The following is a 12,878-nucleotide window of genomic DNA, read 5'->3' as shown; positions in this document are numbered from 1 at the left end:
ATTAAAGACTTGGTTTTTCTGACTACGTTAGCAGTTCTGTGTTATTTCCAAGTTAACAAAGTCATTAGCTTCTAGTTGTCCAATTCTAATTTTTAAGAAATTATTTTCTTTTCAGTTTTTGAACCTCCTTTTCCATTTGGCCAATTCTGCTGTTATTTTACTTCTTGCATTGCTTCCTTTTCTCATTCCCATTTTTCCTCTGCCTCTCTTAAATGATTTTTAAAATCATTTTTGAGCCGGTGCAGAGCCTGAGACCAATTCATATATTTATTTGAAGTTTTGCATGTATTTGTTTTGCTTTCACTATCCCCTTCTGTGTCTGTGCCTTGTTTTCTTTATCTTCATAAAAATTTTCTATAGTTAGATGGGTTTTTTTTTTTATATTTGCTCATTTTCCCTTGACTTTTACTTCTGTCTTAAAGGTGAACTCTGTTCTCAGGGAAGAGAGGGCCTCTTTTAAACTTCAACTTTTCCTTGTTGCTATCCTTAGTTCTTTTTCTGCATTTCTTCAGATTCTTCCAAGGCGGTATGATGGCCTATGGGCTGGGATCTCTGAAAGCCACCTCCCACTTCTGATTCAATCACCTGCTGGACTGCTGATGGCTTGCAGAGTTCAGAGCATTGTGAACTGCCCTCTGCTGGGGCTTAAGGTCTAGCCTCAGGCTTGTGTAGGAACTTTTGGCCTCACTCCAGGCATGATCCAGTCAGGCACACTGTGGACTGCCTTGCCCTAGGGTGTGCAACTTTACCTTAAGCTTTGGTAGGGGCTCTGTGTCTCACTCTGGGCTTACACAGACCAGGTATGCTGTAGGGACTGCCTTTCACTGGGAATCAGGACCTCATTGCAGGCTTGGGCAAGGGCTCTAGGCCTCCCCTTGGACTCACAGAAGCTCAGGGCTTTGTTGACTGCTTTGTGCTAAGCCTTGGGGCCTTGGTTTGGGCTTGGGCAGGGGCTCAGAGCTTCTCTCTGGGCCTGTACCAGACAGGAACACCACAGGTTACCCTGTGTTAGGGCTTTGGACCTCAATGAAGGCTTGGGCTAGAGCATGGAACTTTAAGGGGGGGGGGGGGGCATTGTACTGTTGTCTTATGCAGGGTCTCAGGGTTTCAACATCGCCTTGGGCTCAGGTTCAGAACATGGAACAATAGATGTGAGGTGGGGAGTAGGAGGGTTTGCTGTTGACTTGTGATGATACTCCTTGGTATGGCCTCTTGTGAGCTATGCTCTCCTCTCACCCCCATTGTCCTTCTCTGCCTACCTTTCAAGTTGTTTTCTAAATGAATGTTGCTTCATTCAGTCTCCTTATTGGTTCCTTCACTCTAGTATTCATTTTGAAGCATAATTTTAAAGTTGGTTAGAGAAGATTCTCATAGCTGTTTGATCTTTCTTGGCTTCAACTCCACCATCTTGACCTTTGCCATTGCTCTTAACTTCTTTAGACCTACATTATCTTCATATCCAATAAACTGCCAGTTTTTTGTTTTTTTTCGTTTCTACCTCTACAGTGTACCTGACACTCTATCCCTTCTCTAATAACAAAACAACCACCTTCTCACCTCTACCTCAATGTCTTCCTCCCTTGAGTTCCTTTAGAACTCAAGGGCCACCTCCTATAAGATTCCTTTCCTGATTCCTCTGCTGATAGAGTTCTCCCCATTAAGGATTTGTTTTGAACTATCTACTATTGGTTTTGCATATACCAGTGACTTGAAATATAAATTTGGTTCCTTTTTACTCTTCAAAACAATAAATCCACACAAACTGAGGGAGAGGGAGTACTCTTTTCCATCTCTTCCCTGTATATAACCAAATTAGAATGCAAAGAGAAAACTATATCCATTGAAAACTTAAAAGCTTCCAATTTTTAAAAACTATCACTCTCAAACTGTACTATGAAGCAGCAATCATCAAAACAATTTGGGCCTAGCTAAGAAATAGAATGGTAGATCAATGGAGTAGATTAGATACACAATATATAGAGATAAATTACCTTAGCAACCTAGTGTTTGATAAAACCAAAGTTCCCAGATTTTGGAATAAGAACTCACTATTTAACAAAAATTGCTGGGAAAATTAGAAAACAGTATTGCAGAATCTAAGTATAGACCAATATCTCACAACCTATTCCATGATAAGGTCAAAATGGATATATGATTTAGATATAAAGAGTTATATCATAACTAAATTAGGGGAACAAGAATAGTTTACCTTGCAGATCTTTGAAGACGGTAAAAATTTATGACCAAACAAGAGATAGAGGGTATTATAAGTTGTAAAATGAATAATGTTTATTATATTAAATTTAAAAACTTTTGTACAAATAAAATGAATGTAACCAAGATTAGAAGGGAAACAACTGAGGACAGCTGGATGGCTCAGCAGATTGAGAGCCAGGCCTAGAGATGGGAGGTACTAGGTTCAAATCTGCCCTCAGACACTTCCCAGCTATGTGACCCTGGGCAAATCATTTAACCTCCATTGCCTAGCCCTTACCCCTATTCTGCCTTGGAGTCAATACAAAGTACTGACTCCAAGACGGAAGGTAAGGGCTTTTATTTTTAAAAAATAAAATAAAATAAAATAAAAAGAAGGGAAACAACTGAGGAAAAATATTTATGACAAATTTCTCTAATAATGATCCAATTTTTCAGATTTATAGAAAACTTAGTCAGATTTATAAGAATACAAGCCATTCCCCAATCAAAAAATGGTCAAAGGATATGAACAAGCAATTTTCAGATGAAGAAATCAAAGCCATCAATAATCATATAAAAATATTCTAAATCATTCCTGATTAGAGAAATGCAAATTAAAACAACGCTGAGGGATCACCTCATACCTATCAGATTGACCAGTATGGCACAAAAGGAAAATAATAAATATTGGAGCGGATGTGGCAAAACTGGGACACTAAGGCATTGTTGGAGGTGTGAATTAATCTAACTATTCTGGAGGGCAATTTGGAACTATGCTGAAAGAACTATAAAACACTACTGGGTCTATATCCCAAAGAGATAATAAAAAGGAGGAAAGACCTACTTGTACAAAAATGTTATATCAGCTCTTTTTGTAGTTGCAAAGAACTGGAAAGGGGATGCCCATCAGTTGGGGAATGGCTGAACAAATTGTTGTACATGTCAGTGATGGAATAATATTGTGCTAAAAGAAATGATAAGCAAAATAGTTTCAGAAAAAGCTGGAAAGATCTGCATGACCCTTTTACTGGGAGCCAAGTGTGTTTTGTGGTCCTTTATCTTTCTTTCCTGAATAGAAAAATACTAATAGTTACCCCTTCCATACAAAATCTTCTCACAATACCTGCTTCCATTTCGTTGTGCTTTTCAAGCCTGTGTCTAGTTTCTATAATAATAATGAGGGTCTGTGCCAGTCTGACCAGGTCTGTGGCTATCCTTATTTCATTCATTGTTTTTTCCCATATAACCACCTGGAACTGCTTGCTTCCCAGGAAGAAGATGGACAGCCCTGCAATGTCACAGACTTCTGCAAGGGACCCATGACTGTACCTAGATGAAGAGACGAAGAACTGGTAAAACAGTTCTTCTCCTTCCTAATCATCAAAATGGTAAGTGCCTAACAGGACATTTCAGAGGACCAGAAAGCTGGCCAATAGCACCACACATTGGACAAGTGTTTTAAGGGAGCTAAAAAGAGAATGATGAATAATTTTTTTCCTTTAGTTTATGAGGTGCCTACTATGTGCTAAACACTGGAATACAAATATTGAAAAGTTCTTTCCCTCAAGGTGACAGATCAGGAAAACAGATCACAAAGAGACAATTTGAAAATCATTGGTCTACCTGAAAAGCCAGAAATAAACAGAAATCTTGACATCATAATACAAGAAATCATCCAAGAAAACTACCCTGATGTTTTTGAATAAGAGGAAAAAATAGACATTGAAAGAGTTCATAGAACACCCTCTATACTAAATCCCCCAAAAGATAACTCCCAGGAATTGCCAAATTCCAGAGCATTCAAGCTCAGGAGAAAATTCTACAAGAAGCCAAAAAGAGCACCCATGAGTGCACCAAGGTGCACCAAGGAGCACCCATGAGGATCACACAAGACCTGGTAGCTTCCACACTAAAGGACCGCAAAGCCTGGAACATGATATTCAGAAAGGGAAGAGAACTGGGTCTTCAACCAAGAATCACCTATCCATAAAAACTAACTATATACTTCCAGGGGAAAGTATGGGCCTTCAACAAAATAGAAGCTTTCCAAGTTATTTGTAAAGAAAAGACCAGAATTAAGTGGAAAGTTTGATATCCAAACACAAAGATCAAGAGAAACATGAAAAGGTAAATAAGAAAAAGAGGGAAAAGAAGAAAAATGTTTTTTATTCAAACTCTCTTCTTTAAGGGCTACAATTAGATAAAATTATATATATATATATATATATTAATATATGGGGGAAATGTTATTTGTAACTCTCAAAAACAGTATTCATTATAATAGTAATTATAAGAATCACTCATATGAAAAGATTGGGGCATTAAGAGCTAAAAGATGATATGAAAGGAAAAGAAAAGGGGGGGGGAGAATTGAAGAGGGTACCAAGAGATATGAGAAGAAACAAAATAAATAGAATAATCTCTTTCACACAAAGATACACATGGGGAGGGGAGGGGAATAATACTCTTATAAGAAAGAGAGTGCTAATAGAGAATACTTAAGCCTTACTCTCAGAGAAATCAACTCTGAGAAGGAAGAGCATCTAGATCCATTGAGATCTTGAATTCTATCTTATCCTACAGGGTAAGGGAGAAGGGTAAACTAAGGGGGGGTAGGTGGGAGGGAGTACAAAAAGGGAGGGAAGGAGAGGGGGTAGGGAACTTAACAGACCCTAAAAAAAAGAAGGGAACAAAAAGGGAGGGACCAGAAAGGGAAGCATATCAATGGAGGGGATTAGGGGGGTTGGTTAAAAGTAAGCCACTGGTTTAAAAGGATATAGAAAAGGAAGAAAGGACAGACCTAGGAGAGGATATCAAAATGCCAGGGAATTCACAAGTGACAATCATAACTCTGAACATGAATGGGATGAACTCACCCATAAAACGTACATCAATAGAAGAGTGGATTAGAATCCAAAACCCTACCATATGTTGTCTTCAAGAAACACACAGGGGGGGGGGGGAGGCGTAGATACTCACAAGGTCAGAATTAAAAGTTGGAGCAAGACCTATTGCGCCTCAACTGATAGAAAGAAGGCAGGAGTTGTAATCATGATATCTGACAAAGCCAAAGTCAAAATAGATCTGATCAAAAGGGATAGGGAAGGTAATACATCCTTATAAAAGGGAGTATAGACAGTGAGGAAATATCACTAATCGACATTGGAAATTAAACAATATGATTCTCCAAATTTGGTTAGTTAGAGAACAAATCATAGAAACAATAATTTCATTGAAGAAAATGACAAAAATGAGACATCCCTTCAAATCCTATGGGATGCAGCCAAAGCAGTACTCAGGGGAAAACTTATATCCTTGAGTTCATATATATTAACAAATTAGGGAGGGCAGAGGTAAGTGATTTGTACATGCAAATCAAAAAACTTGAAAACGAACAAATAAAAAATCCCCAGGAGAAAACCAAATTAGAGATCCTAAAAATTAAGGGAGAAATTAATAAAATCGAAAGTGATAGAACTATTGAACTAATAAATAAGACTAGAAGCTGGTATTTTGAAAAAACAAAATAGACAAAGTAGTGGTCAATCTAATTATAAAAAGGAAAGAAGAAAATCAAATTAACAGTATCATAGATGAAAAGGGAGAACTCACCTCCAATGAAGAGGAAATTAAGGCAATTATTAAAAAATATTCTGCCCAATTATATGGCAATAAACTTGCCAATCTAGGTGATATGGATGAATATTTACAAAAATAGGCAGGATGGACCTTGGCATAGGCCCCAGATGGTCAGCATGGCCAGCCTAGGCAAGGGGTGTAGGGAACTAGGGGTGAGGTAGAGAAGGGGTAGCTTGTTGAGGAACAGCAGCAAAAAGGGATAAAATGTGAGGTTGTCTTTCTAGCCCCTTCTACTAATCCCTAATGAAATGGAATTTTTAAAAAATCACATTTAAGAAACAGTTAACACTTTATAGATGTTTGTTGATTGATAATTCTAATTTCTTTCCATTTCCATTAATTCCTCTCAATCTCCCTCCAGGCTTGCTCCACTACAGTGGCTCCAGCTCTGGCAATATTAACCCAGGTGACTTTTCCTCATTTTCTCTGAGGTTGTAAGGACTGAGGGATGGTGGCTGAATCCCAAGGGATTTTAGTTCTTGGTGGGTTAATGGAAGATGTCAGTCTGAGGAAAGGGAGAAAAGATCTTGCTTTGGCCCCCAGGATAATGGGTCGAAGGGAAATTGATTTCTGTTTTCCTGGAGGTCTGAATCATCCTTGAGCCTACCCACAATAACCCATAAGCCAGGGATATAGTGAAAAGAGAAATAGATTTGGAATTAGGTGATCTGGAATCAACTCCTATCTCTAAAGCTGATAAGTTGTAGGATCTTGGGCAAGTAAATCCAATTTTCTGAGCCGCTATTTCTTTATCTGCTAAAAGGGGTTAGTGCTTATACTAGCTATCTCACAGGGAGGTTGTGCCTTTACAGGATAATAAAAATCTGAATTGATTTTATCAGATCAAGTTCTGGATAAAACATTCTCTCTGTGGGGATCTAGGCTACATTCTCTCTTTGGTTAGACTGTATCTGTCCCCAAAGCTAGTAAGCAAAATGGTAGGGAAGAAAATTAATTGGTCCTGAGTACACCTCCCCCTTTCTCTCCTCTTTTCTCTTTTGTCAGTCCTCTCCCCAGCTAACCTCTTCTCTTGCTGCCTTGGGTCCCTGATCAACTCATTCTCTTTTAAGAGAGAGGACCTGAATATCTTCTGTGCCTGTGGGTAATTTACCTTTTAAAGGCCTAAAGAAAAAAGTGGTTAATGTAAAGGAAGAAATCACGAATGGTAGAATTTCAGGTTATGTGAGACAGATAAGGGAGATCATTTTAGACAAGAGTGACCTTTCCTAGTATATTCATGGTTATATTATTAAGGCTGCCACTTCTATTTCTCCTTGGGCCTCCCTCTGCTGCCTAAGACTTGTCCACCCCACCATCGTGGCTCCTTCCCATCTGGGACCCTGATTCAGGCATCCGAGTCTGTTAGCTATGTGGAAAGGAAACTAGACTAACAGTTTGTGTGGGAGAAGGGCCAACTAGGAGTGCCAATTGGGTCTTGTGACTAGCACTTCCGTCCTGCCAGGTGAGACTTGCTGCCTGGTGTCGCAGGAGAGAGGAGCTTGTTCAGCCCAGTCTGGAGTGGCATACTCTTCTTGGTTCTGCCCGAAGATTCAGACCCATTCATCTCTGAAGGTCAGACCTTGTTGCTTTCTGTGTACTGCTAAGATTCTGAATTAGAACAACGAGAGTAGACGGGAGTGGGACAAACTCTCCGCCAGCCTCTGGGGCCTGGCCTCAGGTCTGAAGCTGAGAAAAAACTCCAATCCCAACTAGTTATTAAACTTTATGTTATTTTAATTCGCAGTCAGATAAGTGGACTAGCTTTTCTGGTCATAGAGGGAGCTGAACTTCAGGCAAAACAGACCTTATCGGACCCCTGCTGTTCCTCTCAGCAGGGGGCATCTCCCTCCCTTGCCTCTCCAAACATATTTCCTCTCTCCCCTTAACTCCTCCATACCCCATACAAACCTCCCATTACTCCCCATTTTTCAATCCCATTTCCTTTCACAATAAATATTACAGCTATAGCCCTGGGAGAGACCCAAGAGGGAAGAGCTCAGCATGAGATATCCAGCTGTCTGTACCGCACCTGACCCTAATGGCTTTATAGAATTTGTACAGGAGGTGACATTCACGTGATAAGAAACAGGGGAAGGTCTGTGTCTGAGATAAAAGGACTTGGCTTTTCCTTAAGGTCACACTATACCAGGACCTGCCAGGTAAGGGGGTATGGGATACCCAGGCCTAAATTAAGAGAATGGGTAATCCCTGTAGATTTGTTAGGACTACAAGTTAGGGATTTGAGGATGACAGAATTAGGAAGGCAAACTGCCAGGATCTGAGTTAAGTGATCAAGATGCCTTGGTCTAGATCAGGGTATAAGGATGTCAGGGTCTGAGGTAAGTGGATAGAACATCTGGGACTCAGTTAGGCAAATAAAATGACTGGGGTTGATTCGGGAACAGAGAGGGCGAACCCATTTCATTTCCTTCCTTCCTTCTCTTGGCTTCCAGGATGTTGGCATTGGCTCTCCTCGCCTTACTCTGTGTGTCAGCCGAGTCTGGTAAGTGATCTATAGCTATAGGGTCCCTAGGTCCAGAGAGGGCACTTGGGATTTAAGAGGCATATGGAGTGGAAATTCAAGGTTGGGTCTGAAAAGGATGCAGGTCCATGGGAAGACTCCAGAAGATGGTGACTGAGTCTTGGTAGGACTGCAGCCTTCTTTCCCCTCATCCTTACCAATTATTTTATCTCTAGTCCAGCCACGGGAATCCTCCTACAATGGAGAGTATGGAGGAGAGGGAGGAGAGCCCTTCTCTCACTCTGGCAACCAACTAGATGGCCCCATCACTGCCATTCGAATCCGAGTCAACAGATACTACATTGTGGGGTGAGAATTCTGAACAGGGCTGGCCCTCACTACTAGTCATTTTCTTGTTCTTGATTTCCTCACTAACTTCTCTATCATCCCTTCATTTACCTATCCTGTTGCTTTTGAATAAGGCATATCCTCCCATGGATATATTCCAATCACGAATCTTATCCTACCAAGTCTCATGCATATGTAGGAGTCAGACTTCTCACTTAGGATCACTAGTTCACTTTGCTTATTACTGATATTTTGAACATTTATGGGTAGATATTTGTTACTGGTTTTTATGCTTACCTCCTATGAATCTCTAGAAATCTCTTTTGCTAAACCACCTACACGGTCACTATTCCCTACGATATCTAGTTTTGAAAGAGAAGGAGGGAGTTTTCTTATCTATTACATTATTCTGCATTTCTTGCTAGTGAGATGCTTAATATCTGTCTCCATTTTTCCTTCCTTCTCCCTCCTTCTTCCCTAGACTTCAGGTTCGATATGGCAAGGAATGGAGCAACTATGTTGGGGGTTCCCAGGGCAACCTGGAGGAGATTCTTCTGTTCCCCGGGGAATCAATCATCCATGTATCTGGCAGATATAAATACCATGTTCTGCAGTTGGTCTTTGTGACAGACATGGGCCGATACCTGCTTTTTGGCAAAGCTACAGGCACCAGCTTCAATGCCGCCCCACTGTATCCCAACACCGTTCTTCGATTCCTCAGTGGCCGCTCTGGCTCCCTCATCAATGCTATTGGCTTTCACTGGGATGCTTACCCCCAGTGAATGCAGCAGCTGCTAACCATCCAGACACAGCAGGCCCTCCCTCTCCTTGGAAAAGTTCTTGTCCCCTCAGGAACTACTAAAGTGGTTGAATAAAAAGATGTTGCTCGAGTCAGTTTGTGGAAGTGTGCCGCTGTTGTGTGTCTCTAATTTAGAGCATGCATGTGTGCCTAAATTTGTATATGTGAATCTCAAAGTGCTGTAATTTTGTTTGGCATTGTACCAAAGGATACTTGTGTCTTAAACAGTTCTAATCTCTGAAACTGTTTGCTCACCTACAAAATGAGCAATCTGGAATTATGCCCAAAGAATTATTAAACTGTGTATACCCTTTGAACCAGCAATACGACTATGAGGTTTTTTTTTTTTCCTAAGATGATCAAGGAAAAAGGAAAAGAACCTATATGTTCTAAAATATTTATAGCATCTCTTTGTGGTGGCCAAGAACAATATCTACCTTAATCTCAAAGGGTTATGGTTGGGCTCAAATGAGATAATATAAAGGACATTTTATGAAGAGGAGATATAGGGGCAGCTAGGTGGCCCAGTGGACTGAGAGACAGGTCTAGAAATGGATTGCCCTGGATTCAAATCTGAACTCGGACACTTCCTAGCTGGGTGACCCTGGGAAAGTCACTTAACCCCTATTGTCTAGGCATTGCTTTTCTGCGTTGGAACCAATACACAGTACTGATTCCAACACAGAAGATAAGGGTTTTTAACAACAACCACCACCACAACAACAATAAAGAGATATAAGGACCTAGCAAGGCCCACTTTTCCCCCCAGAACACAGAGATGGAAGTATTTCTCAAACATGAATTTTTAGAGTTGATGTAGACAAGGTGTCTTCTGAGGGTCCTCTCCAAGAATCTGGCTCCCCAGCTCACCTCTTTACTATACTCCTCCTCATTCTGACAGATTTTATTAATTCAATCGTCATTGAAAAGGATTTACTTATCTGTATGACCATGAGCAAGTCACCTAAACCTAAATTTTATTTTTCTCATCTGAAGAATGAAAATAATACTTTGTTTTGATATTAAATTTGTGATTTTGGGTAAGGCACCTCCTCACACTGAACCTCAATTTCCTCATATGTAAGTTGGGAAAATTAAACTACATGATCCCTAAGGTTCCTTACAGTTTCTAGCATTTTATGTTTATGATTATTCTTCCCAGAACTAGGGCACTGATCCTGAAATTCTCCCACTCCAGAATTCAGTCATGCTGACTCAAGAAGAGAAGAATTTAGGGTAACCAAAATAAGGATAAGTTACCCCTGAGAATAACCTGTGGCCCAAGCAGAGAAGGATGACTTAGGATAATTTTATACCTCATGGTTCAAAGTTCTCCAAATTCTAGGCTCACAAACACCACATCTAATCTCAGGGTATGGCCCTTAAAAGTAGTTTCCTCTTTGGTTCATATGCCCCTAACCAGACTTTTCCTGAATCACCATATGTAGCTTAAATATTGTATATGTCTAGGTTTCTACAGATACAGATAACAGAATCCCCAGGTTTTAAAGGTAACAAGGTAACAAATGCATATCTGGTACAGGGAAATATGTTATCCCACAGAAAATACAAGAAGAGCTCATAAACAGATATAAAAAAACACAGAAAGTATTCACAGTAGCATATAAGCACATCCAAAGGAAAATTAACTTGCCACCATCAGACCACCCCAAAATCCCAGAGTGCTAAGCAGTCCCTTCCAGACATAAAGTGCCATCCTATGATTTGTAGTCTTCCTGGAAAGCAAACACACTGGGATTTCTAGGCAGAGAATCCCCTTCTCACCAGCCCTAAAATATCCAAAAAACTCACTATTTAAACATAAAGGGGAAAGGATCTACTTGTACAAAAACATTTATGGCTGCTTTTTTTGTGGTGGCAAAAAATTGGAAATTGAAGGGAGCTCCATCAACTGAGGAATGGCTAAACAAATTGTGGCTTATGATGGTGATGGAATATTATTGTGCTGTAAGAAATGAACAGGATGATTTTAGAAAGAGCTGAAGTAAAAAAAGCAGAGCCAAGAAAACATTGTACACAATAACAATATTGCAGAATGATCAACTGTAATAGACTTAGCTACTATTAGCAATACAAAGATCCCAGGACAATTCTGAGGGACTTTTGATAAAGAATGCTATCCACCTCCAGTGAAAGAACTATTGGAGTCAGAATGCAGATCAAAGCATAAAATTTTTCACTTTAGTTTATTTGGATTTTTATTTGGGGGTTTTGGTTTTATATGGTTATTCACTTACAAAAATGAATGATATAGTAATATCTTTTGCCTGATAATACATGCATAACCCAGATCACATTGCTTGCCAGCTCCAAGAAGGGAGAAGGGAGGGAGGGAAGCAATTTGGAACATATAACTTTGGAAAATTAATGTGGAAATTTGTTATTACAAATAATTGGTAAAATAAAATCTTTATAATATTTCTTAAAGAAAAATAAACTTTTCCTGTTCTTTCTCCAAAAGGATCCCTTTCCAGGAATTGTTTTTTTCATTCTAAAAGACCTGGTTTCCAATACTTGAATCTGGGAATACTCTAGAGGCAACTTCTTTTTTTTTTTTAAACCCTTACCTTCCATAGGCTCCAAGGCAGAAGAGTGGTAAGGGCTAGGCAATGGGGGTCAAGTGACTTGCCCAGGGTCACACAGCTGGGAAGTGTCTGAGGTCAGATTTGAACCCAGGACCTCCTGTTTCTAGGCCTGGCTCTCAATCCACTGAGCTACTGAGCTGCCAAGCTGCCAAACTGCCCCCTCTAGAGGCAACTTTTAAGACTGGTCATACTCAAGAAATCTTCCCTCATCAAGATGGAATGTGGTAAATTATATAACATAAAGAGGTGTGAAAATTCATTATAGAGAGGGGAGGATAAGGGTGGTGACGGGCAAAGCTTAAACTTTACTCTCATAACTTTTTCAGAGAGGGAAAAGGAAGTATACTCATTGGGGTATAGAATTATATTTTGCCTTACAGAGAAGTAGAAGGAAAATAAGACAAGGAAAGGAGGAGGGAATTGGAGGGAGGGGAAAGTGGAGGGGTGATAAAAAGCAAAATACTGGTAAAGAGGAACAGAGTGAAAGGTAATAGAGCAGGATCTAAAGGGGAAAATAAGATGGAGGCCAGTACACAGTAATCATAACTGAATGGGAATGGGATAAACTCACCCATAAAATGGAAGTGGATAGCAGAGTGGATTAAAAACCAGAATCCTACTTAATGTTGTTTATAAGAAACACATTTGAGGCAGGGTGACACAAACAGATTAAAGGTAAAAAGGTTGGAACATAATTTATTATGCATCATCTAAAGTAAAAAAAGCAGGAGTAGCAATCATAGTACCTGACAAAGCTAAAGTAAAAATTGATCTGATTAAGAGATAAGGAAGGAAATTACACTAAAAGGTACTATTAAAAAAAGAAGAA

General features: G+C 39.8%; 1 protein-coding gene across 2 annotated transcripts; it reads left to right on the top strand.

Annotated features, from left to right (window-relative positions):
• Positions 1-7,286: 7,286 nt before the first annotated feature.
• On the top strand, positions 7,287-9,767 carry LOC100026651 (zymogen granule membrane protein 16-like). Of its 2 annotated transcripts, XM_007498713.3 has the most exons (5): positions 7,287-7,407; positions 7,886-7,994; positions 8,289-8,338; positions 8,533-8,665; positions 9,126-9,767. In XM_007498713.3, exons 3-5 carry the CDS (start codon positions 8,290-8,292, stop codon positions 9,424-9,426), a joined length of 483 nt encoding a protein of 160 aa, XP_007498775.1. In that variant the 5' UTR covers positions 7,287-7,407; positions 7,886-7,994; position 8,289; the 3' UTR covers positions 9,427-9,767. The 2 variants fall into 2 exon arrangements, with proteins under 2 accessions (XP_007498775.1, XP_001377189.1); XM_001377152.4 differs by lacking the exon at positions 7,886-7,994.
• The last annotated feature ends 3,111 nt before the right edge of the window (positions 9,768-12,878 follow it).

The sequence above is a fragment of the Monodelphis domestica genome, chromosome 7 (genome assembly GCF_027887165.1).
Source record: "Monodelphis domestica isolate mMonDom1 chromosome 7, mMonDom1.pri, whole genome shotgun sequence".
NCBI lineage: Eukaryota > Metazoa > Chordata > Mammalia > Didelphimorphia > Didelphidae > Monodelphis > Monodelphis domestica.
The sequence above is the reverse complement of the archived record's forward strand: the minus strand, read 5'-3'. Positions and strand labels throughout refer to the sequence as shown.

Excerpts from the sequence above, each read along its gene's own strand:
- LOC100026651 (XM_001377152.4), top strand. The coding sequence starts at position 8,290 with ATGTTGGCATTGGCTCTCCTCGCCTTACTCTGTGTGTCAGCCGAGTCT. Across the intron at positions 8,339-8,532 it reads CTGTGTGTCAGCCGAGTCTG|TCCAGCCACGGGAATCCTCC; the intron begins GTAAGTGATCTA and ends TTTTATCTCTAG. Across the intron at positions 8,666-9,125 it reads AACAGATACTACATTGTGGG|ACTTCAGGTTCGATATGGCA; the intron begins GTGAGAATTCTG and ends CTTCTTCCCTAG.